The sequence below is a fragment of the Pyrus communis genome, chromosome 12 (assembly GCF_041283825.1).
Source record: "Pyrus communis isolate YQ-2024b chromosome 12, ASM4128382v1, whole genome shotgun sequence".
NCBI lineage: Eukaryota > Viridiplantae > Streptophyta > Magnoliopsida > Rosales > Rosaceae > Pyrus > Pyrus communis.
The window spans coordinates 25,348,709-25,374,110 of NC_142576.1; the positions used below are offsets into that span (position 1 = coordinate 25,348,709).

General features: G+C 40.4%; 4 protein-coding genes across 8 annotated transcripts; 2 read left to right on the plus strand and 2 right to left on the minus strand.

Annotated features, from left to right (window-relative positions):
• Window positions 1–2,665: 2,665 nt before the first annotated feature.
• Window positions 2,666–4,750, minus strand: LOC137744151 (plant cysteine oxidase 2). Its single transcript, XM_068484019.2, has 5 exons — window positions 4,293–4,750; window positions 4,003–4,124; window positions 3,629–3,785; window positions 3,325–3,528; window positions 2,666–2,992 (listed from the first exon to the last, which is right to left on the minus strand). The coding sequence occupies exons 1-5, from the start codon at window positions 4,570–4,572 to the stop codon at window positions 2,862–2,864; spliced, it is 894 nt and encodes a 297-aa protein (XP_068340120.1). The 5' UTR covers window positions 4,573–4,750; the 3' UTR covers window positions 2,666–2,861.
• A 1,823-nt stretch (window positions 4,751–6,573) lies between these two features.
• Window positions 6,574–13,570, minus strand: LOC137745604 (protein RRP6-like 2). 2 transcript variants are annotated; one of them, XM_088681153.1, is made up of 15 exons: window positions 12,710–13,523; window positions 12,392–12,547; window positions 11,535–11,693; window positions 11,376–11,459; window positions 11,098–11,177; window positions 10,925–10,975; window positions 10,379–10,487; window positions 9,762–9,844; window positions 9,105–9,150; window positions 8,682–8,769; window positions 8,410–8,576; window positions 8,101–8,142; window positions 7,858–8,040; window positions 7,662–7,763; window positions 6,574–7,327 (listed from the first exon to the last, which is right to left on the minus strand). In XM_088681153.1, exons 1-15 carry the CDS (start codon window positions 13,406–13,408, stop codon window positions 6,692–6,694), a joined length of 2,685 nt encoding a protein of 894 aa, XP_088537279.1. In that variant the 5' UTR covers window positions 13,409–13,523; the 3' UTR covers window positions 6,574–6,691. The 2 variants fall into 2 exon arrangements, with proteins under 2 accessions (XP_088537279.1, XP_068341681.1); XM_068485580.2 differs by having other exon boundaries at window positions 7,858–8,142; window positions 12,710–13,570.
• Window positions 13,571–16,201: 2,631 nt separating this feature from the next.
• LOC137745753 (argininosuccinate lyase, chloroplastic) lies at window positions 16,202–20,340 on the plus strand. 4 transcript variants are annotated; one of them, XM_088681833.1, is made up of 8 exons: window positions 16,318–16,447; window positions 16,643–16,915; window positions 17,074–17,449; window positions 17,547–17,927; window positions 18,198–18,346; window positions 18,948–19,239; window positions 19,511–19,675; window positions 19,834–20,340. In XM_088681833.1, exons 3-8 carry the CDS (start codon window positions 17,123–17,125, stop codon window positions 20,089–20,091), a joined length of 1,572 nt encoding a protein of 523 aa, XP_088537959.1. In that variant the 5' UTR covers window positions 16,318–16,447; window positions 16,643–16,915; window positions 17,074–17,122; the 3' UTR covers window positions 20,092–20,340. The 4 variants fall into 4 exon arrangements, with proteins under 4 accessions (XP_068341857.1, XP_088537960.1, XP_088537959.1 ...); XM_088681835.1 differs by having other exon boundaries at window positions 17,080–17,449; XM_068485756.2 differs by lacking the exon at window positions 16,643–16,915 and having other exon boundaries at window positions 16,202–16,447.
• A 1,981-nt stretch (window positions 20,341–22,321) lies between these two features.
• LOC148692591 (uncharacterized) lies at window positions 22,322–25,402 on the plus strand. Its single transcript, XM_088680981.1, has 4 exons — window positions 22,322–22,665; window positions 23,074–23,894; window positions 23,963–24,645; window positions 24,995–25,402. Exons 1-3 carry the CDS (start codon window positions 22,322–22,324, stop codon window positions 24,352–24,354), a joined length of 1,557 nt encoding a protein of 518 aa, XP_088537107.1. The 3' UTR covers window positions 24,355–24,645; window positions 24,995–25,402.

Sequence of the window (25,402 nt, forward strand, 5' to 3'; positions counted from 1 at the left end):
TAACTCTTAACAATTTTTTTAGGAGTTTTGCCATGTAATAGTTTTAACAAATTTATTCAACAGACTTTAACAGTATAAAGGCAAAGTGAAATATGACACGAGTTGAGTTTTAAAAAGTTATATGACAAAATTTGAATTCCAAGAAGTTACTCAAATTCATAAACCATGAGCGCAAAGGTTAACCAAATCCATCCAACTTTTTTTCTCAAAACATGTGAAGTATATGGTACATGTGAAAGAACAAAATAACTAAAAGGAAGCTCTACATCCATCTTATCTTAATTCAAACACTGTACCAAAGAAAAAAGAGAGATTTCCGTTTATAGCACAGCATGGAGAAGAATATATACTCGAAGGGCATACATCGGGAGTGCTACGAACTCGTCTCACTAACTTGTGGACTCAAGTACTCAATTATATCCATTTCTGCGTTCTCATGCATTTCAATCTCTTCCAACCATCCACAACAATCGCGTTTCTCTTCAGTTACTGCTGCTCCTCCATCTGCATCGAAACATTGGCAAGCGAATAAGATATAGCTTATAAACTCAAACATGCATCAAATTCCAATAATCAAAGTTTTAAGTATATCAAGCTTTGCACTTGCTTCACAAGGCTAACTACGTTTCAAAGAATTTGAGAATTTGGGATATCTATTGATGCATTTTTTCTGCGTTAAACGAATTGAGAAATTAGGAGTTCAAATTTCTTCAGTGGTCAGATAGAATGACTGAGGACCCTGCCTAAGCAGCAAATGGTCAGGACCGTCAAGTTAAATATTCAGCATGTACTTGTACATTTTAGGACTCGTACATAACTACTACACATAGAGTTTCCTTGTAAACCTATCACAGTCACACATATTCTTATCCATTTTTTGTTTATACAAATAATATTCAAAGAGGGAGAGTCGAACTCAATACCTATGTATAAGGATTAATGTTTTTAACTAGCTTAAGTTTCTTACCATCTTTATCTTGTGTGTAAATTGGCCAAAATGTTCTTCTTCTTTTTTTTTTTTTTTTTAATTTCAATTGTTGAATTGATCATTTTTCACTAGTTGATCACAATATCGTCCATTTTTTTTACCGTTATAACAACTTTATCTTTTGTGAAATTGGCCGAAATGATTATTTCAAATTTCAATTGTTAAATTGATCAGTTTTCAATAGTTGATCACAATATCGTCAAATCTTTAATCGTTATATCATCAATGTTTAATTAATATCTTATATTTGAATCTGATAATTGGTTTATTTTTTGCCATAGCATGAGGTATCCCAAACCCTGAATAGTAGACTTAAATCCTAGTGAGGCCTGGAAAGGCTAAAGGCATTTCAGCTCACTCTTGACCACAGTCAAATGAAACACGTCCTCCTAAAGCTTTCAGCTAGGAAACCACTCGTATTTTTGCTAGCTTCGTACCTCAAACCAAGATCAGAGAGCATACCTGACTGGAAATTCTACCGTAATTTCACTGGACCTCTTGTTATGATTATCCAATAATTTATTAATTTCTCATGAATTTCAGAAGTTCAAACCCATAATCATTGAGAATTCATTATAGACTCCACAAGATTTTTAATTTTCAATGGACATTGTTCTTTCATAGGACAGATGAAGATAGATTTGGCGGGTGATTAGATATTATATGCTTTATTAAAGGTATAGGCCCCCTGGAACAGGAGATCCACCTAGGTCATGTTCCCTTTTCACTTGATCTAGGACTCCACTCTAGTGCTATTTCAGTCCACAAGTTTTTATATTCGGTCGGCCGGACGAACACACCCATCCGACCAACACACATAAAACTCCACCTGTCTCACCTCATGCATTCTCAGGTTCAACACACCCCTAATTCGTGTCTTGAAGCCGTATGAGTCTAGTTGGTGGGCTAGTTGGGATAGGTTGTGAACAATCAGAATGAACTTTAGGCCAATTTCTTATTTGTTGTGTAAAAATATGAGATGAATATGACTAGGTATGATGAATTATGAATCTACACAATAAAGTAGTTATCCAAGTTATTATTATGTGTGGATTACAAATTATGTCTTACATGTCTTTGTCAATCCAATCTTATCCCTAAAACCCAATCTCATATAGTCCACCAAACGGACCCTTATATGTCTCACCTCCTGCATTCTCATATCCAGCCCACCCCTAATTTGTGTCTTGAAGCCTTGAAGCCATATATGTTTGCCCATACGCGAGATTCTCTCTCTCAACATTCTACAATTCATTAGCCACGAAAATTCAACTAGGATCTCATTTAACTCCCTGAAACACAAATTTTGTCACTTTATTCCATTAACTGAAACTCAACTCGCGTCTCACTTTGCCTCTATCGTCAAAAGTCGTTAAAAATCCATCAAAATTGTTATGTGGCACAAATAAAACCCATTGTTGCTGAGATGGGTGTCATATGATTGAAAAATTAATAAATAAAAAAATTTAAGTTGAAGTTTTCTTATCCAAATAAGAAAATAATTCTTAACAATTTTTTTAGGAGTTTTGCCATGTAATAGTTTTGACAAATTTATTCAACGGACTTTAATAGTATAAAGGCAAAGTGAAATATGACACGAATTGAGTTTTAAAAAGTTATATGACAAAATTTGAATTCGAAGAAGTTAACCAAATTCATAAACCATGAGCACAAAGGTTAACCAAATCCATCCAACTTTTTTTCTCAAAACATGTGAAGTATATGGTACATGTGAAAGAACAAAATAACTAAAAGGAAGCTCAACAACCATCTTATCTTAATTCAAACACTGTACCAAAAGAAAAAAGAGAGATTTCCGTTTAGAGCACAGCGTGGAGAAGAATATATACTTGAAGGGCATACATCGGGAGTGCTACGAACTTGTCTCACTAACTTGTGGACCCAAGTACTCAATTATATCCATTTTTGCGTTCTCAGGCATTTCAATCTCTTCCAACCATCCATAACAATCGCGTTTCTCTTCAGTTACTGCTGCTCCTCCATCTGCATCGAAACATTGGCAAGCGAATAAGATATAGCTTATAAACTCAAACATGCATCAAATTCCAGTAATCAAAGTTTTAAGTATATTAAGCTCTGCACTTGCTTCACAAGTTTTAACATAAGGCTGCGAACTATGTTTCAAAGAATTTGAGAAATCAGGAGTTCAAATTTCTTCAGTGGTTAGATAGAATACTGAGGACCTTGCCTAAGCAGCAAAAGTTGAGGACCATAATTTGGTGGTTGTCACAATAGGTCAAAGACAATAAACTCATATATTTGGCAATTTGTCAAAGAAGCAAGTGATGAAGGCCACAGAGCAAGAGGTCACTTACTTGAATATGCAGCATAGGGATGATCTTTGTAATATGAGCAATCCCGGCCATCTTCTTTAGAATACGGAGGTCCAATCACATCGAGCACCGCACATGGTGTTATGGCTGTGAAGGCATGGATGTTGCCACCTTTTGTTGGATAGAGTACCGATGCATTGCAAGGGGCTGTGAAGACGCTATCAGCTTTCAACTCGGCCAGTCTCACTGCAAAATCATCCTACTCGTATTAGATACCGGTTAAGACACGGTCCCAGATAGTCTTTATGTTTTGTTTTAACTTTACAGGAGAGTGATATTGACTCACATTGAGGGGCTGGCGTGGAGCCATCTGAATTAACGGGATCAACCCAATCGTATGATTTAATATGCATCTTGCCTAGTAGAAGCTTGCTGAAAACAGTCATATCTGGATGGTTATGGAGTGGGATAACGCCATTTGCCGGAATAAAAAAGCAGCACAACTGCACATGGAAATAAACAGGAGAACTAATCAACAATCGACCGAATAAATGGTTTTTGTAAAAGAAACTTTGCAAATCACTCATAATGTTTATATGCTATTAATTTAACTAGTAAAGAACCCTATATGGTGATCTTAAAGGAACTAATAGTCAGTTCTGCAGAAAGCGACCGAAGTAAATACTGGGCAAACTAGGTAGAAGGAAGTACTAGACTTACCGAAAACTTATTGCACTCGTATATGGTCGTATACGTGACCCTAGGAGTCCCTTTCACAACAGCTTTAGGCTTGAAGAACTGGAGATTCCTACTCAGCCCAATGTCTTCTGGTCTCATATCATCTACAGTACCACAATAAAATTGGCTTGTCAAGAAGATGGAGGGCGTCCACATTAAACATGCAGTAATGCAATCAACTCAGATGCACGCACATACATTGATCGAAAAGGCGACAGGAAATCGAAGAGACAAAAGTACAGTACGAAACATGGTAAATCCGAAAAACGTACCGAGAATGTGACACAGCTTGTGCACATGATGAGGCAAAGGAACGGTTCCATGGCCTTTGAAAACATGTCTGCACGCATCAAACAGCTGTTGCAGCGGAGTTGGAACAGTCGACGGCGGCGCCAACGAAAGAGGATGCTGAATCTTCCGGCTCCATTTTCTCTTCCTTATACCCTGTTTCACTTGATACCTAACCTTGCTGCTACTGCTAGCATGCCCAACACGCGAAACAACCCTCTGATGTCTTCCCTGCTCCACCACCCTCGCAGTCTCCATAGTCATAGGTGTAATATATATGTGTGTGTGTGTGTGTGTGTAACTATATATTCACTTCAGATGCAGCAGAAGACTTTCTCCTTCAAAACCCAGAACTCAACATCCAAATTAAGAAACAAAGAAGCAAGAGAAACAACTGATTCTCAAAGCAAAGAGAAGTGGGACGGTGAAGATATTGTTTAACAGTGGGGGAGAGGGGAAGATCAAGGATCAATATAAGGATTGAGCCATCGAGAGAGAGGAGGAGAGAGAAACCAAAACCAGGGGCTGCATGGATGGAATTGTGGTGTGGAAGAGGAAAAAAGTGTGTAAATTGTGGGATAAACTAAGGAAATATTAAGAACAAGGTTCTGCAGTTCCGCCATTAGTACCCATAGATTTGAATTGAAACTGGCGGTGGTGTCGCACCCCAACCCCCACCCGCGGTTTTAGGCTTAGCTGGTCACACCAAAATGTAAAATGACCAAATAGCCCATACACAAATGCCAAATACCGTTGGCTTTGACCTTGTAATTGGTAATTTGGCTCCGAGAAAATCAACCACGGATTTCCCTTTCAGGAGTCAACGGTATTATTCTTACTGTGGCTTAGATTTTTATTTTTATTCGCGGTGCTTCTAGTTAAAGCACTTTTGACAGACAGTGTCAACAGTGTTTCTTCTTTCTTTTTCTTTTTTCGAAAACAACGTAAATTTCACTGAACGAGGAAAGATTCAATACACATTACATAAACGAGTTCAGTAAAAATTAGAGAGAGCCAATTTTTTTTTTTTTTTTAACAGACGATGTTATTTATACTAAGTGAAAAGAAGTGAGTTTAATTTCAAAATATGCTAGCAATAATGTAGTTTAAATTCTCATTGAACGAAAATCAAACATAAAACCTTTTACTTACAATTAAAATGGAATATCATTATACCGTACTAAAAGAGAATTATAATCTTTATCCTGTAAAGTCATAACACAGTTGTTGCTCTCGCCACCACTACCACCTCACCAGCAGCAGGGTCCCTGCCCTAAGAAAATCAACTTCGTGCTGAATTCGACGAAAGCATTGCAGCACACATGCTCTGCCCAGATATTCCGACACACCAGTCAGGCGAAAGAGGGCCCTTGATCTATCAATAGAGGGAGCAAAAAAGGGGCTTTGGGTAGTGAGGGAAGGATTGAGATCTGGCGGCCAAATCAGGTTTTGTCCCTCGTAATTTTGAGCAAAGATTGTGGGAGGAGTGGTGTGTGAGAGGCGGGAGCTTATGAAGGAAATGGAGGATGATATGTGTTGGGGTTGAAGAAGGGAAATTACAAGATGGGGGTTAGGTTTGCCGAAGATAAAATACGGTTATAAACACTGAAAAACGCTGAAAATGGGGAAGAAGGCCGAAAAAACAAGCCTTCCACGAAGGGCATGGTCTGAGATTCTAGATGGGAAAGGAAAAAAAGGAAATTGCACAAAGAAAGGGCTGCCAGCCGATCCCAACCGAAGGAAGGGATCGGCAGCGAGATAGCCTCTTTGTTCTTTGCAAGAGAGAAAGAGAAGGAGCGGCGCTTCAAAAGTGTTTCTTCTAAAATATTCTCAAGCAAGAGAGAAATTTAATTTATGTAAATCATCAGCCCCAACCTGGCCGCCGGAGTTCAAACTCACGCCGAGATACAATGGCATAACTCCTTTCCATCCATAGTACGGTATCTCGGTTGTACAAGACTTGTTAATAGCTTTCTCTACTTGACTTGTGCTTACTTCCCATCTTTTTCCGATGACCAAGAAGCTTTCGAGCCTGTTTCGTTTACTTTTCGAGTATCTTCTACTTCAATTTTAGTTATGAACTCGTTCCTATATGACGCATTACCGAAGTGACGGAAAACAATCTTAACATGTACGTACATTGTTTGTGCAGAAACATGCACTCCGGCATGCAGTTCTTTATTGAAAGAACTCTCACAATTTCACCTTCGATACTAGTTTTATGGCTTCCATTCTGAAAACTAAAGCTCTTTAAAGACCCACGTGTTTAAAGAAAACACTTCTAATTTCTCTTTCTTAACTTCCAATTTCGTTGCATTTCTTTTGACAACTTGAAAAGTTATGTCATTTCTACAATGATACAGAACAAATCTAGGCCAGAAACTTAACGAAACGTCGCACTTCTATTTCCAGTTGCCGGAAAAGCTTGACGTCGTCTACCCTGTCCTAGTTCTTTTGACCCATCATCGTTTGAAACTCGACCAGCTAAAGATTTTTTCTTTCCCGCTGAATTTAAGCTCTTCACACCTTCCGCAGCTCCAGCTTCCCTGACCGGTTTAGCTCCAAATATGACCTCACTCTTTGCTGCCTCATAGTCGAAGGGCTTCACCTGCAAACCACCAGATTCCTGGGACTTCTCCACTTCTATTGTCTTCCTGTTTTGGTTAAACGACTGGATGCAATTTTCGAAGCTTGAGGACAAACCACAGAGAGACACAGGTTCGTCTTCCCTATCCCTTTCCAAAGCTGATGGTACTGAATCATTATCCTCGGGCTCATTTCTGGCTTCTGAGGAACCATCTACTGGCTCACCTCCATCCGAGTCACTTTCCAACGTTATGATGTCATCTAAACCAGACCTAGGGGGTGATGCAGTAAGCGGCCCTTCAGAATGGGGAATATCTGAACTTTTATCTTGTGCTTCCACGATTGGTTTGGTTTTCTCACTCCCGCCCGAAAATGAGTGGAATGGGAAGTTCACTGAAGATCTAATTTGCTCCAACTTATTACCTTCCTTGTCCTAGAAAGACAATCAAGTAGCACAAGAGTTAATAATGTACAAGTTACTAAAGAAGATTACACGAAAAACGAGTTGTATAAATAAAAAAGAAACCGCCACCAATATATGATTCAAATAGTCAGGGTAAAAAAGGACGGTCATTGATCACTTAAATGCTTTGTGTAGAAGGTGAGCAATCTATATAACAAAACATTTGTGGTAGCAATATTTCTACTTGACTTGTAACATACAACGGTGCAAGATTTATGCCTAGCCGCGATTGCAAGTAATACAAGACAAAGATGGCCTATTCCATTTCACGCATATAATTTACAACAGCATTCTTCTTACTAACCTTTTTATCGGCGTCAAACTTTCTTTTTGGAACTGAACTCCCCAACAGCGAACTAAAGGCACGGCTAGGCTTCTTTTGCACCTGAACACTAACTCCAGTAACCTACAACAGAAATACACAACTATTTTAAGACTAGAGCTCTACGAGCAAGAAATAAAACAAGATAAACATCCAAAAAATGCCAATGGATGTAAACCTTTGCTGAATCTAATAAACAGGCAATGCTGCTTGCTTCTCTGTTTTGGCCCAGAACACTGTTTTGTCTAAGATTTACTGAAATGGGGCTGCCAGTTTCAAGAGAGTTTCCTTGTCCATTTCTTACTAGTTCGGAGGCACCAAATGCAATCTCCTTATACTCCATTTTATGCTGCTGAGACGGGGGTGAAACCACAGATACATCAGCATTAGTCGAATTGCTGACAGATTGATCCGGTAACAAGGCTTCAGACCCATCATTGACCAATATTCTCTCTTCAGATGCCTGCAAAAAGGTGTACTGTTAACTATAGATAAAAATGTGAAGAAATAGTCATCGAATTACAGTTAAAAATAATTATAAATTTGAAAATGGAGGAGGAGAAAAGGACTGATTTTATCATGATAGAATAGTTAAATGTTACACAATACATGCAAAGTAGTTTTTTTGTCCATAACATTCCATAGGTAACATGAATGAAAGCCTAAAACAGAAAGGCAAACATGACTGCCCAGTCTTCATGATCACCAAACAATTAAACATAGGGCTTACCATTCTTGCGCGTGCCGCCAGATGTTCAACAGCAGGCTGAAAAGAAGCAGCATTTTGCACAGAATGTCTAATGATACTAACAACTGAACCAAGATTACGCTCAATGTACGGGTGCTTTGATTTCACCAACCGCTTTAACTTGCTAGTGGTGACAGGCATCTGTTTAGCTTTTACCGAAGAAAAACAAAAGTAAGAAAGTCAAATGTCTACTGTGTAAAAAGAGAGGAACTAATATTGAGCTTGAAGAACAAGGAACTTTATAAAAGTATTACCAATTTCAAGAAGAGTTTTATTTGGTAATATATAGCCGGTACTTTCATCCTCTGCACGGGCAACAACGTCCCTCCACTCACAAAGACCCTGAAACCATTTAACAATTAATCTAGTATAAGTAGTGTATAACCTTTTATATTGCGCAATAATCAACAACAGACAAAATGTTGAGTTCCTCGTGTAACATAAGTATATATTACATTGCTCAATAAGGAAACAGATTATCAACTTATGATTGTGCCAAAACATTTAATATTTAACTAGTCCTCTTATGTAAAAACTCACTCATTGGACATAGTTAGAATTAACGAACAATGAGAATCATATTGGAAAAGTAGATACGATATAAAACAATTCAGATGAAGATTAGCCAACAGTTAAAAGTTGAACAATGTATAAAAGAAAATAAGGAGGCATCATACGGAAACAATGGCAAGCTGATGAGAATTGAAACCAGCACCTTGCAACCTGCATCAAAATAGAAAATAATATAAATTGAAGTCATCATAATATATAAACAAAGGTAATGCATACAGAATTCCATTCATGGACACACTTACAGAAAGAAAAAAAGAATTGGACTCCCTCGCCATTATCATATATTCATATTTCCTCAATTAACAGTTAAATCCAACAAGGTCATCTCACCAATTTAATTGAAGGCACAAGATTTTTACACAATCCCAAGATTTTTACACAATCCCTACTAACTTATAGGAAACTTCTAATGGAGCTTTAATGTGACTGGATCTTTGTTACAGAGTAGTGGTGGGCTTGATGAAATTCAGAAAAGATGTGTGCTCTCTGAGGGAAAAACTAGTCTAACATTAAAAATGTACAATGCGTATGAAAAACCTCAAAATAATTAAGTGATGCGTAATAATTTTAACAACCTTTGAAAGAAACTGTGGTCAAGAAAACAAAAGCATGAACTAGGGAAATTGAGGGATTTTGGGGGGGGGGGGGATTGGAGAGGAGTCATGCCCAAGACCAGAAAGAATTGCACAAATACCAAAAGGAGAAAAAGAAAAGATAAAGAAATAAATAAATAACATATGCCCGGCCACAAAAAAGCATACCCGTATATGTGGAGATAAGAATTTTCTGTCAAAAGATCTTTCTCATACAGATGCATGCATATATCATAACTGCGTTTGTAAACCTGTCGGGAAAAAAGAGTTAATAAAATTGCCAAATGATAGTAAATGGAAAATAATATATAATACAAGATAATTGGAAGAACCATTTCCTAAGATGTATAAACAAATTTACCATCAAGACATATTCACTTTATATGAAAGAATACTTAGTTCACAAAATACTAGAAGGATACCTACACAATAAAACACCAATTCAAACAATAATCCATCTGCAGATACTATAAACAAAATAATATCGACATACACATTTTTAGAAGTGCTACAAAATTTGTCTTGGTAATTTAAAAACAAATAAAACTTAGACATCCCATACGGTTAACTTCATTCCCAGAACAGAAACGCCAAGAAACATGGATATTGACCAACCCAAAATGCAAATTCTATAATGTAAAAACAGTCTCATAAAGGCAAAACTAGCAGTTCAGTATGTAACAATATACACAAGTGTTAAAAATGTAGATAATGAGAGAGCATAAAATAACATTAAAGAAAGATTCAATGCAACGAAGACCATGTGATCCTCATTCATACTATACCTCTACTAATGGAGTGTCAGAGTTTTCTGATTCCTTGGGCATCATACATAACTGTGTTCTCATCAAATCATACATATGCAACAAATAGTGTGTATCTTCTCTGGCATATCTGTCAAGAAAAGAAAGCTTCTTTAGATAACAGTGGAGAATAAAAAAAATAATTTATATAAACGGAATGGACATGAGAATGCAACATCTAAAATAATTATTAATAAAAACACCCAAAAGGCAAAAATAATCATGTAACCAGGAAAGCAAAATAACATGATGCATGAAGACTTCCTTTAATGCATTGTTTACTCCAAAGTTCAATTTGGAGGTAATCTTACTCTTAAAACTAATTTTGGCATTACTAGAAACCGCCGAACTAGATTAACCTAAAAAATAAGTGTCAAATCATTCTACAACAAATAAGAAAGAAATTTAACGTTGTGTCGATTATAAAACTAGGATTGAACAGTTATTCTGAGACTTATGAGATATTATCTACAGAACTAATACTAGCTAAGTTGCCCACTTAAACAAATACCATAATCCACATTTTACCTGACCATCTCCTCAGGCAGAGGGCGTAATCTCCAGTCTGCATTCTGGTATCTGCAGGAGAAATAGTAGTTAAAGTTAACGAAGCAACACATGAATTTATCGAATATAAAGAGGGAAAATTAATTAAGAGCATTTAGAAGATTAAAGAAATCGAAGTAATAGCAAAAAGTTACTCTTTGTTAGCAGTAACACCACATAAGTGCTGTAGAAGATATTCCAAACTATTTCTCTCCAATTTCAACACCCTTGAAGCCTGGTGATTAAAACAAATTGATTGTCCTTGGTTAGCAACACATTATGAAGAAAAAGTATATTTCACGTAGAAAAGCTAAATTCAAACAAAAAGTAAAAATCATGGTACTCTTTTCCAGATTAAGGAAAAGAAACTAAGTATTCCTTCGCAAGATAAGAAAATTTATTCATTCAGTTGCTTCAAGGAATAGTATAGCACCTGGCCAGTATCAAACAAATTGCAGATATAAATGCCAAAATCACGTTGGAGCCAACTGATATCACGATCCGCTCCATGCATCACCTGATGAATTGTAAAATATTATCAGAAAAAATCATATGCTACCAAGTGAGAAATGCAAATGAGCACACAACAAACCTTTCTCTTGGCAGGGTCCTTGAAAACTTCCCTAAGATATGGCCCAACATGAATTCTAAGCTTCAGAGTATCTACTATAAAATCTTCGGCTCTAGTTGAAATTTGCATCAAGCAAGTCAATCCTTGAAACGATCGATATTGATTGTGTTCCAAATCAACCTAGACAGAAAAAGATAGAAGTATAAATACAGGAAAATGAATGCCAAAATGTGAAGTTTAAGTAAAATACTAAAATGAAATAATCATAACATTGAAATGCCAACTAATTCCATGCGGCTATGAATGAATAAACCTTTTCAAGAACTCAAATATAGCGTGCACCGAGGTAGCAATATTACAGGTGAAAGGAAAAAGGTTAAAAGAAGCAACTTCGTGATCCACTAGGAAAAAAGCCGAGGGAAATATAAGCTGACATTTATGTATATTATAAATGAGCAAAATCCATAACAAACAACTATCACACAAAAATATAAGAACTTGAGAGCAAAAGGTTTATACAAATCCATTGCTAGTAACAGAGCTAAGGTGAAGTACTCTTGCATAGACACCAATTTGACATCAATCAATACCATGTTCAGATTGTGCAAGTTTATCGTAAGTATATTGTTTGTGAGCCTAGGTATATATTCTATTTATGCTACAAGTTCCTATGAATACAACCATGAATTCTACACTAAATGAAATGGATGACAGCATCATCAATTCTACCTAATCATAGTGACTGCAAGTGCAACAAACTCTGCAAAAGCAAATAATTTTAACCATGATGATAATGTATGTAGTTGGAGTTGACCGTGAAATGTAGATAAACTTTCACAAAAGAAAAACGAAAAGGGATCATTGCAGTCAAATTTTACCGCAAATTCATTAACAGCACGGAGCTTAGCTGCTAGCTCTTCCAGATCTTTGACCTCCTCCACAAGCTTGAATGGCGTAGACTTTAATGAAGGCGGTTTTACAGACTCAACATCCCCGACGTTGTTGTCAACAAAATCCAGAACAGAAAGCTCCTCCTTTATTGATTAAAAAAAAAAATTAGAAAAAGACCCGTTGTTTGACGGGACATTCCCAAAATAATTTAAGACATAATCAAAAGTTAAATAATTTTTAAAACCCAACATAAAATCACCCTGAAATTCAATAGCTATACAAAAATGATAAAAGAAATGACTTACTAGGGGATGAAGGAACCGCTGACCATCCTCACTTCTCTGCAACAAAACATGCTCAAACGGCTGGTTTGCATTGTTAACCAAAATGTTAAACTCCTCCTGAGACCTCCGAATGCTTGGTATATGAAACGGAACCTTGGGCTTCGTCGCCGCCACAGTTTTCTTGTCCTTGGCAGCCACCTTCACGGCGGTGGAAACCTGACTCGAATCATCGTTCCCACTGGCCGAAGCCAGCCCAGTGGACCCCTTTTTCTTCTTCTTCCCACACACCAACTGAAACCCATCGTCTGTGTCCAATGCCGCACTCGTCGGCCGCTTGGCCTCCTCCGCCTCCTTCCTCACCCTCTTGAACTCATCCACCGACGAGTCAAACCTCTCCAGCACCTCGTCGTTCACATTAACGAGCCAATCGTACCCGTCGTCCAAGTCTTGGGGGAAAGCCATCGGTTTCCCCAAAACGGGCGCCGATGAGCCAATCGAGCCGAGCATCGTCTGCGCCTCCTTGGTGATTTTCTCGATCGGGGCTTTGAATTCGTCGAAGTTGCGGTAGAAATAGAAGTCCTTGCTGTTAGGCAAGAATCGCGAGGAGCCGGAGAGCTTGGAAATCGACGAGGAGAGTGGGCCTTTGGTTAGGTTTTCTAGGGCGTCGGACCTCGACTGCAGCGGCGGAGATTGGTTCACTGTCATGGCGTCTTGGCTCATGGTGGTTGTGCAAATGGGGGATTTTATCGGTTAGGGTTTTGGTAGGGTTTCATTTACAGTTACTTTTGCCTCCCTGGTGATCACCAACGTTTCGTTCCTTGGCCGTTGTTTGTTAGATTATACCTATATACCGGGATGTCACGTGATATTCGTGATGAAGATTGTGCGAGTAGTTTTTCAGTTTCTTTTTTTTTTTTTTTTTTTTGATCAAAAGTAGTTTTTCAGTTTTACCAACATAATTAATGCATGAGACGTTTGTCTGTCACAAAAATGGAAAGGACATTATTGGGACAAAGACTAATGAATATATGAGTTTGGAGAGATTTTTTAATGCGGTATGTGTACGAACTAATGCACAAGTGTAATAATGCAATTGTTTAACATTTAAAAAAAAAAAAATCAACCAATTGTAACGTGACCGTATTCCGAGCACATTGAAAAATTTCTAGCAAGTTTGATTTTCAATTTTGAAAATGGAATTAATGAATGAGATGCATGCGATTTGCTATTTGCTATTTTTGTTTTTTTTTAAAAAATTCAACCAATAATTATTTCGATACTTTGTTACTTATAACTGACTTATTGTGTAATTCAATTTAATTTCACTTATATTATACAAGTATCAAAGTGATCTAACTCAATTTAAATAATATTACTTAAGTTCAAATTCGGCTTGAACTCGGACAATACTAATCGATATGCTCAAACTAGGTTTAAAGGGTTTTTCCTAATTCGAATAATATTTTGTAGACCACATATGAATTTCCTATATAATAAAGAATCATGAGACGTATTTGTATAAGTGAGATGGTTCAAATGTGTTTTACAACCCTAATCACATTGAACATGTCCCGGAATTAGTTTGGTCTCTAGGAAATATTTTTTAATTGTAAAATTAATTTTACTTCACCCGAATCCCTATATTATAGGTTAATTAAATCATTCACCCGAATCCCTAAATAAAAATTAATTTCTCCTTATTTGGAATTGAGAGGTCTTAGATTCGAATCTGGTGGATGGTGAATTCTTACCAAATTAGGTTGCCCATTGCAAATGGGAAAAACATCCTCGCCGGATCTGTTTCCTAAGGATCCCGCGATCGTAACTGTTCATCATACATTGTGCAGTCAGTTTTCATTAGATATTATTTATATTTAATTTTAAAATTTAAAATGATTTATGACCGTATAATATACGATGAACGATCACGATCGTGGGATCCCTAGGATCCCCATAAAAAGAATCCGGAAAAGATCATTTTCCATACAAAAGACCTCTTAAAACTCTAATGACATTTTAATTGGAACTAGTCTTTTGCACGTAGATGTGCACGCAAAAGAATTTTTTTTTTTTTTTTTTTTTTAGTGAATCTTAATAAAAAAACTTATAGTACTATTTACTTTAACGAAAAACTATATTTTTATATTAAAAAGTCCATTCTGGTACTACTCACTTTATACCTTATTTTGTCTTTATCATTAAAACTCAAAATTTTCAAATTTTTTTTTTTTAAAATCATGTGTGCTACACGCGGCTAAAGATATTTTTTATATGTTGATAAATGAGTTTAAAAAATGGGATTGGGTCACATATTTTTCAACGTGTCAAATTTTGGTATGTTTTGATACATTAACTTCCAAAAAAACAATATGTACATAAAAAAACCGAAAGCCTACTTGTAACATGATTGCCATGACCAAATTATACTCTCTTTTAATGTATCAAACAAAGTGAAATATCAACAATCATATGTAAACATATCATATACTTGTGACATGAAGCCATGCTCACCATAAGTTTTGAAAATTAGCCACATGTGCATATGTAAACATATCGTTATACAAACCATTCTTACCATGGGCTTTTAAATTGGAGGGCATTTAGGTCCATTTAAGTAAGAATTTGGTTACGTTTGAAAGATATTTGGGGCATTTGTTTGCCCTTACTAAGTGTCACTAAATTAAACTGAACTAACTATTAGTCTAATCTTGTGTTTGATAGCATGCAGGACTAGTGTTAATAAGACTAGTCTGAAGTTGCATAGACTAAAAGGCATCACTAAAGGTTCTTAGCGGAGTACCCGAAAACTGTGGGACTAGCTAAGAATTGACTCTCTCTGCTCTCTGTTTCACTCTCTCTTACTCTCTCCCTCTCTCCTTGCCCAGAACCCAGAATCATGAGATCTCATATCTGCTTTTTCCGTGCACATCTCGAGTTTATCGCCGAGCTCACTGTCGAAAGGGAATACTTCTCCTCTGCTCAAATGCTCGGCTTCCTCAACTCCCAATATTGCTCTCGACCATCACGTTTATCAGCTGGGACATCGTTGGCAAACTCCACGATGCCAACCAAAACCTAGAAGACAAAAAATACCAATTTGCCAAAACCCAAATGAAATTCAAAAGCTTGTGAAAAATTCAGGAAAAAAAACCCATATGACAAATCAGAAGCTTTTGTTGAGAATGAATGAAAAAAAATGGAATTTCATGATGAGGGAGAAAGTGGTGAAAAAGAATAGAATTTGGTGACGAGGGAGAAAGTAAAATGAGAGAGACATAGAGGCAGATGGACGGGAAGGAGAAAAAAAATAGAGAGAAAACGAGTTCTACAAAAGTAAAAGAAAAAAGAAAAAGAAAAAAAAAATGTAAAAGAAAGAATTAAATATTTTTATTTTTATTATTTTAGTTTTTAATCCGATAAAACATAAAAAATTTCACTAAATTAATCTAGTTTAGTCAGTCTAAACCAATTTATTTTAGTCCATAAAGTTAATCCGGTGCAATAAACACACCCATTGTGTCAAGTTTTGGTATATTTGCAAGAACCCTTATATGATGACATGAATTTGAATTTCGTTGATAGCTAATTTAACGTCTAATCTAACAAAATCAATCGTTTGATAAAAAAAAAAAAAGTTTTGGTATATTCTATTGCTTCCCTCGGCTGCACCTGTCTCAGTACAACTGGCGGCTCGTCCAGTCTACACTGCCAGCATCCCAGCTCCACCTCCACCCGCCTTCCGTCCTTCCTCCGGCAAATGTAAGTCGTCACTTCTTCTTCTTCTTCTTTTCCTATTTTTTGTAAATGAATTTATGAATTGTGTCTGAATTCTGATATAGTGATTTTAGACTTAGTAATCAATGTTGATGGGTTTTAGTTGATAGATTTTTTTAGGGATTTTACGATTTCAGTTAATGCCCAATTTCTCATTTCGCATAATTCCTAACCTTTTAGGGACTTAAAGGTTCAGATGACAGTAAAGATGAGAGCTTTGGATGATTTCACATAAATGTCTAATTTCAAATTTCCGACTTGGGTTTGTAATTGAGGTCGGCAGCTTTGCGGATTCTGTCCACTCCAATTTTTAAACCCTAAATCCGTCCCTGCTCAATTGCGAATGCCATTTGGTATTCTTTCACATATATTATTGTTCATCATCTTCCATATCCAGTGTTTGGGATCACCATGACCGTCTTCTCTTCCCCTTTGCAATGTTGTATACATTAGGTTAGGTTCCGGTTTTTCGTTTTCCTTTTCTAAAAATTTGTTGGAGATTGTACCTCTGACTGTTAGCATTTTTTTGTTTATGTTTTATGTTTCTTTATTTTGGTTACAATGGACGGCTGGACTAGTTGCTCTCCTTATTTTTTTGAATTTGTTACCAGCCATAGATTCATTCTTCGTCCACCGGCTTAAAAACTTGTGTGCTAGTACATGAACATGGAGTCTTTAGCTGTATTCAACAACTCATTCTCACTCAGCTCTCCCTCACATGACCACTTCATCCCAAAAAACCTTCGATCCTCTCGTATGGTGTCTTTGCAATCTCACGGACAAATGCCCAAGCTGGAGGTCCGATGTGCTGCCCTGACCCAGTCCACTGACCCCAAGTCCAAGGAGGCCAAGCTCTGGGGTGGTCGCTTTGAGGAGAGCGTGACTGATGTTGTCGAGCGATTTACCGAGTCCATCTCGTTCGACAAAGCCCTCTACAAGCATGATATCATGGGCAGCAAGGCTCACGCTTCCATGCTAGCCAAACAGGTACTTTCTCTTTTCCCATTTTTTTTATTTCTTTAAGTTTTGTTTTTCTGGGATCTGTTTGGTTAGAGGGGAAGCTTTATTCTTTATTATGTTTTAGGGATTGATTACTGTTAATGACCGGGATAGCATCCACGAGGGGCTGAGTGAGATAGAAAGGCGAATTGAGAGTGGTGAGTTTGAATGGAGGACCGACAGAGAAGATGTGCACATGAACGTTGAGGCAGCGCTGACTGATTTGATCGGCGAACCAGCTAAGAAGCTCCACACGGCTCGGAGCCGAAACGATCAGGTTATGACAGATTTCCGATTGTGGATCCGAGACGCGATTGATGCAATTGGTGTGAAGATTAAGTATCTTCAAGTTTCGCTCGTCAAATTGGCAATCAAGAACGAGGGTGTGATTGTTCCCGGTTACACGCATTTGCAAAGGGCCCAACCTGTTCTGCTTCAGCATTTGCTCTTGGCGTTTGTTGAGCAGGTTTGTATCTGTATAGCTTTGCACAATGCAATTCTTTGCATAACTTATTAACATATATTTATATGGTTTGTGGCCCTTGTATTGTGGTAGTTGCTTTGTAATCATACATTGTTTGTAGTGTTTTTAGCGACTTGATAGTTGGTTTGTGTATGAATTTGTCAATTAGTTGTTATTACTATATAAAAATTGAAGCTTATGAAGTTTTCTTGGCCTCAGTATATGCATGGCCTTTGGAAGAGACTAATTTTGGCACTTTTTCTTGTTATGTAGCTTGAACGTGATGCTGGCCGTTTACTGGATTGCAGAGTGAGGTTGAATTTCTGCCCTTTAGGCGCTTGTGCATTGGCCGGCACAGGACTTCCAATTGATCGGTTTATGACCTCTGATGCTTTAGAATTTACTGCTCCTATGAGGAACAGGTATGCCCCTTGGTTTGACTCTTTGGTTGGGATCGAAGTTGACTTGTGCCAGTGAGCGGCAGCATGGAGCTATGTTGCCTTTTTGTTTCATTGGTACTCTGCAAAAGATGTTGTAAACTGGCCAATAGTTAACAAATTAGTCAGTTACTTTATGGCATTCTCATGCCATCTCCTTTTCCGGTTTTCCCTTCCAATGCACATGAGACTGAAACATACATGATTATAGCTGTATGGTTCAGTTTCGCTTTTCGTTCTAATAAAAAAATTGCATGGAACTCTGTGAAAGAAGCAGCTGATACATTATCCTTTCTTTTAACTTAGGATTGATTATTATTTCTCTGTTTCTTACATTAACAATAACAAAGATTAATAATGTTTATCCACTTGTTGGCAAACGCAATCGTACAACTTATCATACATTCATCACGCTTTGCTGTGAAGTCATACAAGTACATTAGCTATGCCCAATGACGTCAGTTAAATGAGTGACAGTGTATCTTGGTGCCATCAGTTGCGTCTAAATCTTGTGGTTGGTTGTGTATTTCATGCTTATTTTTATGTGTTTTCATCAAATAATGATTTATTTCTTTTCTTAATGTAGTATTGATGCAGTGTCAGACCGAGATTTTGTCATGGAGTTTCTTTCTGTTAATGCCATAACAGCAATTCATCTCTCCCGGCTTGGTGAAGAATGGGTACTGTGGGCTTCAGAGGAGTTTGGATTTGTCACGCCAAGTGACAAGGTTTCAACAGGAAGTAGTATCATGCCTCAGAAGAAAAATCCAGATCCAATGGAACTTGTCCGTGGAAAGTCCGCTAGAGTAGTAGGAGACCTGGTTACCCTTCTCACATTGTGCAAAGGACTTCCCCTTGCTTACAATCGTGATTTGCAGGTATAATCTTCTCTTTTCTTTTTTTAATTTACATGCAATCAGCACGGAAAGGCAGGGGTTCAGTTGGGTCTGTTCACTCTTTACGTTCTCGAGCCTGAAGCTAAGGTCTTAGACGGATTTGCATGCGTGTTACTTATACAGAAACACAATGCTACATAAAAGGATCTATTCCGCTTGCACTTACCATGTATAAAATTCATTGGTCTTTTAACTAACCCTGCAATATTTCGAGTATGATCACAAAAGGTTCTTTCTTTTCCCCTTGAGACAGGAAGATAAGGAGCCTGTCTTCGACAGCGTGAAGACAATATTAGGGATGCTTGAAGTGTCTGCAGAGTTTGCACAAAACATTACCTTTAACAGGGAGAGAATACAAAAGAGTTTACCTGCTGGTCACCTTGATGCCACAACGCTTGCCGATTATCTCGTGAAAAAGGCAAGTTCTTTTGACTAACTTTCATTTTTGCCAATTATAGACGGAGCTTAGGACGTCTGAACTTAAATCACCATTCTATTTACGCGTTTTACGATCACATGTAGTTCGTAATATTTGTCAATAATTGCTACTGAAGTTGCTTCTCTTGTTTTATAAAGGGAATACCCTTCAGAACCTCTCATGACATAGTTGGAAGGGCAGTTGCCGTGTGCGTCTCAAAAAGTTGCGAACTGCAGGCATTGGGTGTCGATGAGCTCAAAAGTATCGATCCAGTGTTTGAAAAAGATGTATACGAATTTCTCGGAGTAGAGAATGCAGTGAAGAAATTCTCCTCGTATGGTTCCACAGGTTCAGCATGCGTCGCCAGTCAGCTCGATCATTGGGTTACAAAACTTGAAATCAACAAAGGGGTCTGACAAACTCTTGGTGCTGGAGATACTTAACATGGATTGCTGAAATCGATTAGGAACCCGTCGCCGGAAACTCTGAATTTGTGCTTCACCGAGGACCGACTAGTCTTGAATAGGTGGAGTTAGCGAGTCCGAAAGATGCGAACTTCTTTCGGGAAGTACATACAATTTTGTAGTATTTTAATTTCTAGATCTGAAGGCTCAGATTGTTGTTCGTGAAGTTCTATTTGGATCAATTCACACAATTTTCCTTAATTTGGTTGATAATTTCAACAGTTATTGATACGGGGTCATTCCAAGCTAACAAGGCTATCCGCATTGTAAGAGACGGGGAGGCATGTTTATCGTTCAACGGTTATTGATAATTCCATACAAATTGCCCCGGGAGTTGAACACAAGCCATGTAACATCCCATCAACTCCAACCAAACTTAAGTTCAAGCTCATTTCTAAGTCAATTCAAGCCAATCATGCATTGTCGCTTAAAAAGTGATTATGCATGCCTCTTCCTTTCAAAAAAAAAGAAAAAAAATTATAGGAAAAGGATACTGTTGACCCTAATAATTACAAGACCTACGTGGCGCGCATGCCGAGCAACTAGTAAGCTAACTACGTCATTCGGTTGAATGCGGGGCGTGCCAACTCGTCGGCCGAGCTCGGCCGAGGAGTACAATTTGTTGATGTCGCTTGGAGCGCGTCGTTGACTTCTGTATCTTGCGATTGCGACCGAGGAAGGAACGCTCTCGGTCTCTGAGTTCTACAGCCTGAAGACAAGGCTGCCAATTCTGTGGAGTTCAATAATCGTCGGAGCCCGATTCGGTCACCGTGATTATATTCGTGAGAGTATAAGCACGTCGAATCGAGACCAAGGTGTATGGGCACAGGTACTCGAACGTGATGTATGTCTTGATGGTAAACGTAGTTCGGCCGTCGGAATGCCGAACCCTGAAACCTACTTGCGAGTATCCAATCATAAAACCACTCGGCGTCCTGTACGCCGAGCAATGTGATTCGTAACACCTAACTATGCCGAGAAAGCTTAGCAAGGTGACCTCTGCCAACAAAGGTTCGAAAACCTTTCTCGACCGAGACTTGGATAGATAATCGGTCGACCTCGACGCAGTGCTGTTTATCCAAACTGAAGGTGCTTCTCGGTCGGCTGATTCTGCGGCAGCAGTGCTGTTTATCCAAACTGAAGGTGCTCGCCGGGCGCTTCCACAGTGCTGTTTATCCAAACTGAAGGTGTGTCGGCAGGAAAAGAAAAGGAAAAAAAAAACTAAAGGTGTTTGAGAGGTTTTGCGCAGGGCAATTGTATGCTGATTCTGAAGATCCTTTTCTGTTGCATGATTTCTTGTATTTATAGTCCCCCATTCCTTGAATCTGACTCCGATTTGGATCGGGAGTCCTTTTCCCAATTCGCCTCTTCCTCGAACAATCCTACTCCTACTGGGATTCTGAATTTTCCTTCTTTTCGGGACTTCATTCCTTGCTGGTCGAGAATCCTAATTGCATCAGGATTTCCTCGACCTTTCTATTTATCCGGATTACCTCTGATGGGATTTGGCCGACCCTGCCAGCTGGCCCGGGCCTTATTATTCGGCCCATAGTATTTATCATCTCCTTGGGCCGAGCACATCCTGCTGCTCGGCCCAGCAATAATATTTCGGGCCCAAACATTGCCCCCTCGCTTCTGAGGTCGCCGACTGTTAGCTCTTGGTCGGGCCTCGACCTTGAAGAAGCGAAAACGTTTATTGCTTTTTTGAACTTAATGACCGTTATTCCTGCGCATTTATGAAGCATGATTGCACTTTTCTTGCTGCCCCCAAAGCGTGGCCACGTGTCGATTCTCCGCCGCTCTTAAAACTTTCAATCGTGGGCCTCGAAACCGTGCGCTAACTGAAACGTCTCATCCTTATTAATGCCTTAAAACTGGCGTCGCACGCAATCGTGCGTCCTGGATTTTCGACTCCTCGATCCCCTCTTCGCAGTTTCCCAAAATATCCGAAATGATTGAGCCTTTCCCGGTTAAATTTCCCCCCAATTTGAACCAGTGCCTTTTGAATCCCAGACGTTTGATATTCATCCTGAAAGGCCTATAAATACCCATATTTCTGCCATTTGCCTTTTACGCTTTCAGAAATTCTAAAATCTCAAATTCCTCATCCTTGTTCGTTCAAATCAAACCTTCAAGTTCTTCTGCAATACCTTCTTTTTCCAGAAACATCACTTCTCCACAAATGGCCTCCTTCATTTCAAAGTTCTCTGATGAGATCAACAAGTGCAAGGATTTCGTCGACCGGAGCGCCGTCAAGACGCTACGATTTGAAGAAGACATGGCCACGACCCACCAAATTCTGGGTCCCCTTTTCAGAGACACAGTGCCGTCGTCTGTCACTAACCTGCTCAAGGAACAGTGCCTAACACCCCTGCTGCAGGGGTTCGACTGGTCGAAATGGACTCTGGCGCGGCCTCAGGGAGCCTGGCCGTCGACTACTGCGGCTTGGGCTGCCTGGGTCGACCGGATGAGCACATTCTTCTCCAAGGAATGGAAGGCTTTGGGTATTTATGATGCCATCATCCTGTCGACCATGGAGGTCGCCATGGATAAGGAGCTGCTTATGGCGGCCCTGAGTCTATGGTGTTCGGCCACCAACACCATGATCCTGCCTTTCGGCCCACTCGGCCCCACAATCCTTGACGTCTCGGCCATCCTTGGGACTTCCCCGACCGGCCTTCCTATTGACGCTGCCCTTTCCGGATACCCTTCTCCTCTCGACCTGAAGGCACTATTCGACGAAAGGGCCGTCGAGACGCTAAGCCGGGACGACCGGGAGCCCTCAAGGGAAGAAGTTCAGAAGCTGCACAAGAATTTCTTCAACTATAACACGCTCATTCTTCACTTCGCCGGCCGAGGCGAAGAAGGTCTTAGGAAGGGAGAGCACGAGGCCTTCCTCTTCTACTGGTACAACAAATTCATCTGTTGTACCAGGTCAAATAAATGTCTGGTGAAGAATATGCCGGTGGCCCAGGCACTGGCTAATGGTCGCTTGCTGGCGCTCAGTCCAGCCATCCTTGCCAACCTCTACCGCTGCCTGGCCGAGGCGACCATTGGCAAGATCGACCCGCACCAGAACGGACCCCTCTGGGTGTTCCAACTCTGGTTGCAGGTCTACTTCTCCACCCTTCGACCGGAGGTTCCTGCCTTCCAGCGAACGGCCGCCCTCGGCCTTCAACTGGCCTCTCGACCAGTGCCACCTCACCGGGCAGCCGAGGTTTTCAAACACTTCCTCAGCCTCGACGTCCTCTCGGATGATGAGTTCTTGGTGTGTCGGCGCCAGGAGTACCCATCCTCGCTTAGACTCCCTACGGCAGCATGGGCCGAATCTGAGGATGCGGGCATCCGCCAGCGCTGGGGGTCGTTTGTCTTGGCTCGCGACCTTCCTCTTGGTTGCGATGCTCGCCGAGCCAGCTGGGAGGTTTATCACCCTCATTTTCTCGCCCGGCAGCTCGGCTATCTTCAAGGCTGTCCAGTCCCCCTGCTCGCCTCTCGGTCGCTCCTAAGTCGGGGACGTCTTACTGGTTCCTCTGAAAGGGAATGCAAGACGTCAGACCAGGAGTTCCAGGAGAAGTGCAAGAAATTTCGGCTTCGGCCGACGGTTCCTGAGTCTTTGGGAACTGACACCTTCGGGGATTGGTGGGAGGAATATACCGGAGACTTCTTCGGCGCCCCGGCCGAAGATCTGGTAAAGAAAATCTTCGGCGATCGGCCCAGATCAGCATCCTCGACTCACCCTAAGGAGTCGGCCCAAGGTAGTATTTCCGTTTCTTTCCTCCTTTTGTTTTATTTCTCGTCCCTGTTATTAATTACTTTGCTCCAGGGGGTCGTGGGTCGAAGGCGGTCGAAGTAGTCGCTGCGGTGCCAAAGGCGAAGAAGCTAGTGCCCAAGAAGGCAATCCTTGTCACCGAGCGATCGGTGCCTTCCAAGCGCCCCCACCGAGAGGCCGAGCCTGCGGAGGAGACCCCTCGCCCTTCTAAACGTGTCAAGAAATTGGCGAAGAAGGGCGACCGGGAAATTCATGTCGTTCCCAGTGATACTACTGGGACGCCTGCTCCCGCCGGCTCTCCATCTGTGCCGGCAGCCGCGGCCTCCCCAACCTCGAATCCTCCAGCCGTTTCCCCGGCAGATCCAAACGCCACACCCGCTCTAGCTTCGGAGTCGGTCGCGGCACCTGAGGCACCCTTGTCTCCACCGGTCGTTTTGGAGGTATAATTCTGTTTTCACTTGCTTCCTTAGGTTTCTGATCGTAATGCTAACTGTTCTCTTTTTGTTCAGGATGTCGAGAGCGAGAGTGACGAAGTCCCGCTGCAACGCCGCCGTCGACCAGTCAACTCTCCTCCCGTCCATCCTCCTCCTGTAGTCGAGGTGACCGCTCGACCACGTCCTACTGCGGCGGAACTTGGCAAGAGACCCATGGTCGATCCTGAGGCCACGGCTGAGTCACCGATCCACCCGCAGGACGAAGACCCTCCCATTCCTCCACAGGAAGTCTCTTCGGCCTTTGTAAGTATTGTTTCTTTTGTGTTTTGAGTTTTTTGTGACATTGTTTTTGAAACGATATTAAATGTCAGGTGCCTGAACATTCATTTCACCGGCAATTTTACGCGCCGAGGGGCGTTGTCTATATTTCCTGGCCGCCGTCGTGGCCATCAAATGTAGATAAACTCCATCGGCCGCGTGAATTGCGTAGCGGTCTAAGGCACTGGGCTCGGCCATTAAGCTCCCTGGGTTCGAGCAATGACCCAGAGGGCATGGCCGAAGTCTCCTCTCAGCAGGTCTAAAACAATCCCCTTTTTCTTTATGCACCATATCACGCCTTACTTTCCCTCACATTTTCCTTTTATGCGCACAGCCATCGTGGGAAGTGGAACTTGACGCTCTGCTTCAAAGCACGACCGGGGAGGTCGGCTCCTCTGCAGCTCCGGCCGAATCGGCAGAAGACACGCCCGCCGAAGTCTTCGTGAAGCTGCACGAAGTCCTATCTCTGACTGCTTCCCAAGCTCTCCGGAGCAAGGGCCTTGACTCTGTTGGGGAGTGTCTTAATGACCTTGCCAGCGGTGGTCACCTGAGCCCGGAGGGCATCTCTTTCCTGACCGACCTCCTGGAGCGGACTCGGCAACACTTTCTTATCTTTGAGCGTGCCCTACAGGCCGAGGACGATTTGAAGGTGGCCAAGGTTGCGCATGAGGCTGGCCGAGTAGAGATGGAGGCTTTCAAAGCAAAGAAAGCAAAGCTGACCGAGTTTGATCTCCAGATCTCT

Bases quoted from the DNA above. Each gene is read 5' to 3' on its own strand.
- LOC137745604 (XM_068485580.2), bottom strand. From the start codon at position 13,408: ATGAGCCAAGACGCCATGACAGTGAACCAATCTCCGCCGCTGCAGTCG. The intron at 11,694-12,391 runs GTAAAATTTGAC...TTTTCTGTCTAG, and splicing joins GTGCTGTTAATGAATTTGCG to GTTGATTTGGAACACAATCA. The intron at 10,488-10,924 runs GTAAAATGTGGA...TTTTCTTGACAG, and splicing joins CTGCCTGAGGAGATGGTCAG to ATATGCCAGAGAAGATACAC.
- LOC137745753 (XM_068485756.2), top strand. From the start codon at position 17,123: ATGAACATGGAGTCTTTAGCTGTATTCAACAACTCATTCTCACTCAGC. The intron at 18,347-18,947 runs GTATGCCCCTTG...TTCTTAATGTAG, and splicing joins ACTGCTCCTATGAGGAACAG to TATTGATGCAGTGTCAGACC. The intron at 19,676-19,833 runs GCAAGTTCTTTT...TGTTTTATAAAG, and splicing joins CCGATTATCTCGTGAAAAAG to GGAATACCCTTCAGAACCTC.
- LOC148692591 (XM_088680981.1), top strand. From the start codon at position 22,322: ATGGCCTCCTTCATTTCAAAGTTCTCTGATGAGATCAACAAGTGCAAG. The intron at 22,666-23,073 runs GTCGACCATGGA...CTGTTGTACCAG, and splicing joins ATTTATGATGCCATCATCCT to GTCAAATAAATGTCTGGTGA. The intron at 23,895-23,962 runs GTAGTATTTCCG...ACTTTGCTCCAG, and splicing joins CCCTAAGGAGTCGGCCCAAG to GGGGTCGTGGGTCGAAGGCG.
- LOC137744151 (XM_068484019.2), bottom strand. From the start codon at position 4,572: ATGACTATGGAGACTGCGAGGGTGGTGGAGCAGGGAAGACATCAGAGG. The intron at 3,786-4,002 runs GTAAGTCTAGTA...TTCCATGTGCAG, and splicing joins ACGAGTGCAATAAGTTTTCG to TTGTGCTGCTTTTTTATTCC. The intron at 3,529-3,628 runs GTGAGTCAATAT...ATGATTTTGCAG, and splicing joins CTCCACGCCAGCCCCTCAAT to TGAGACTGGCCGAGTTGAAA.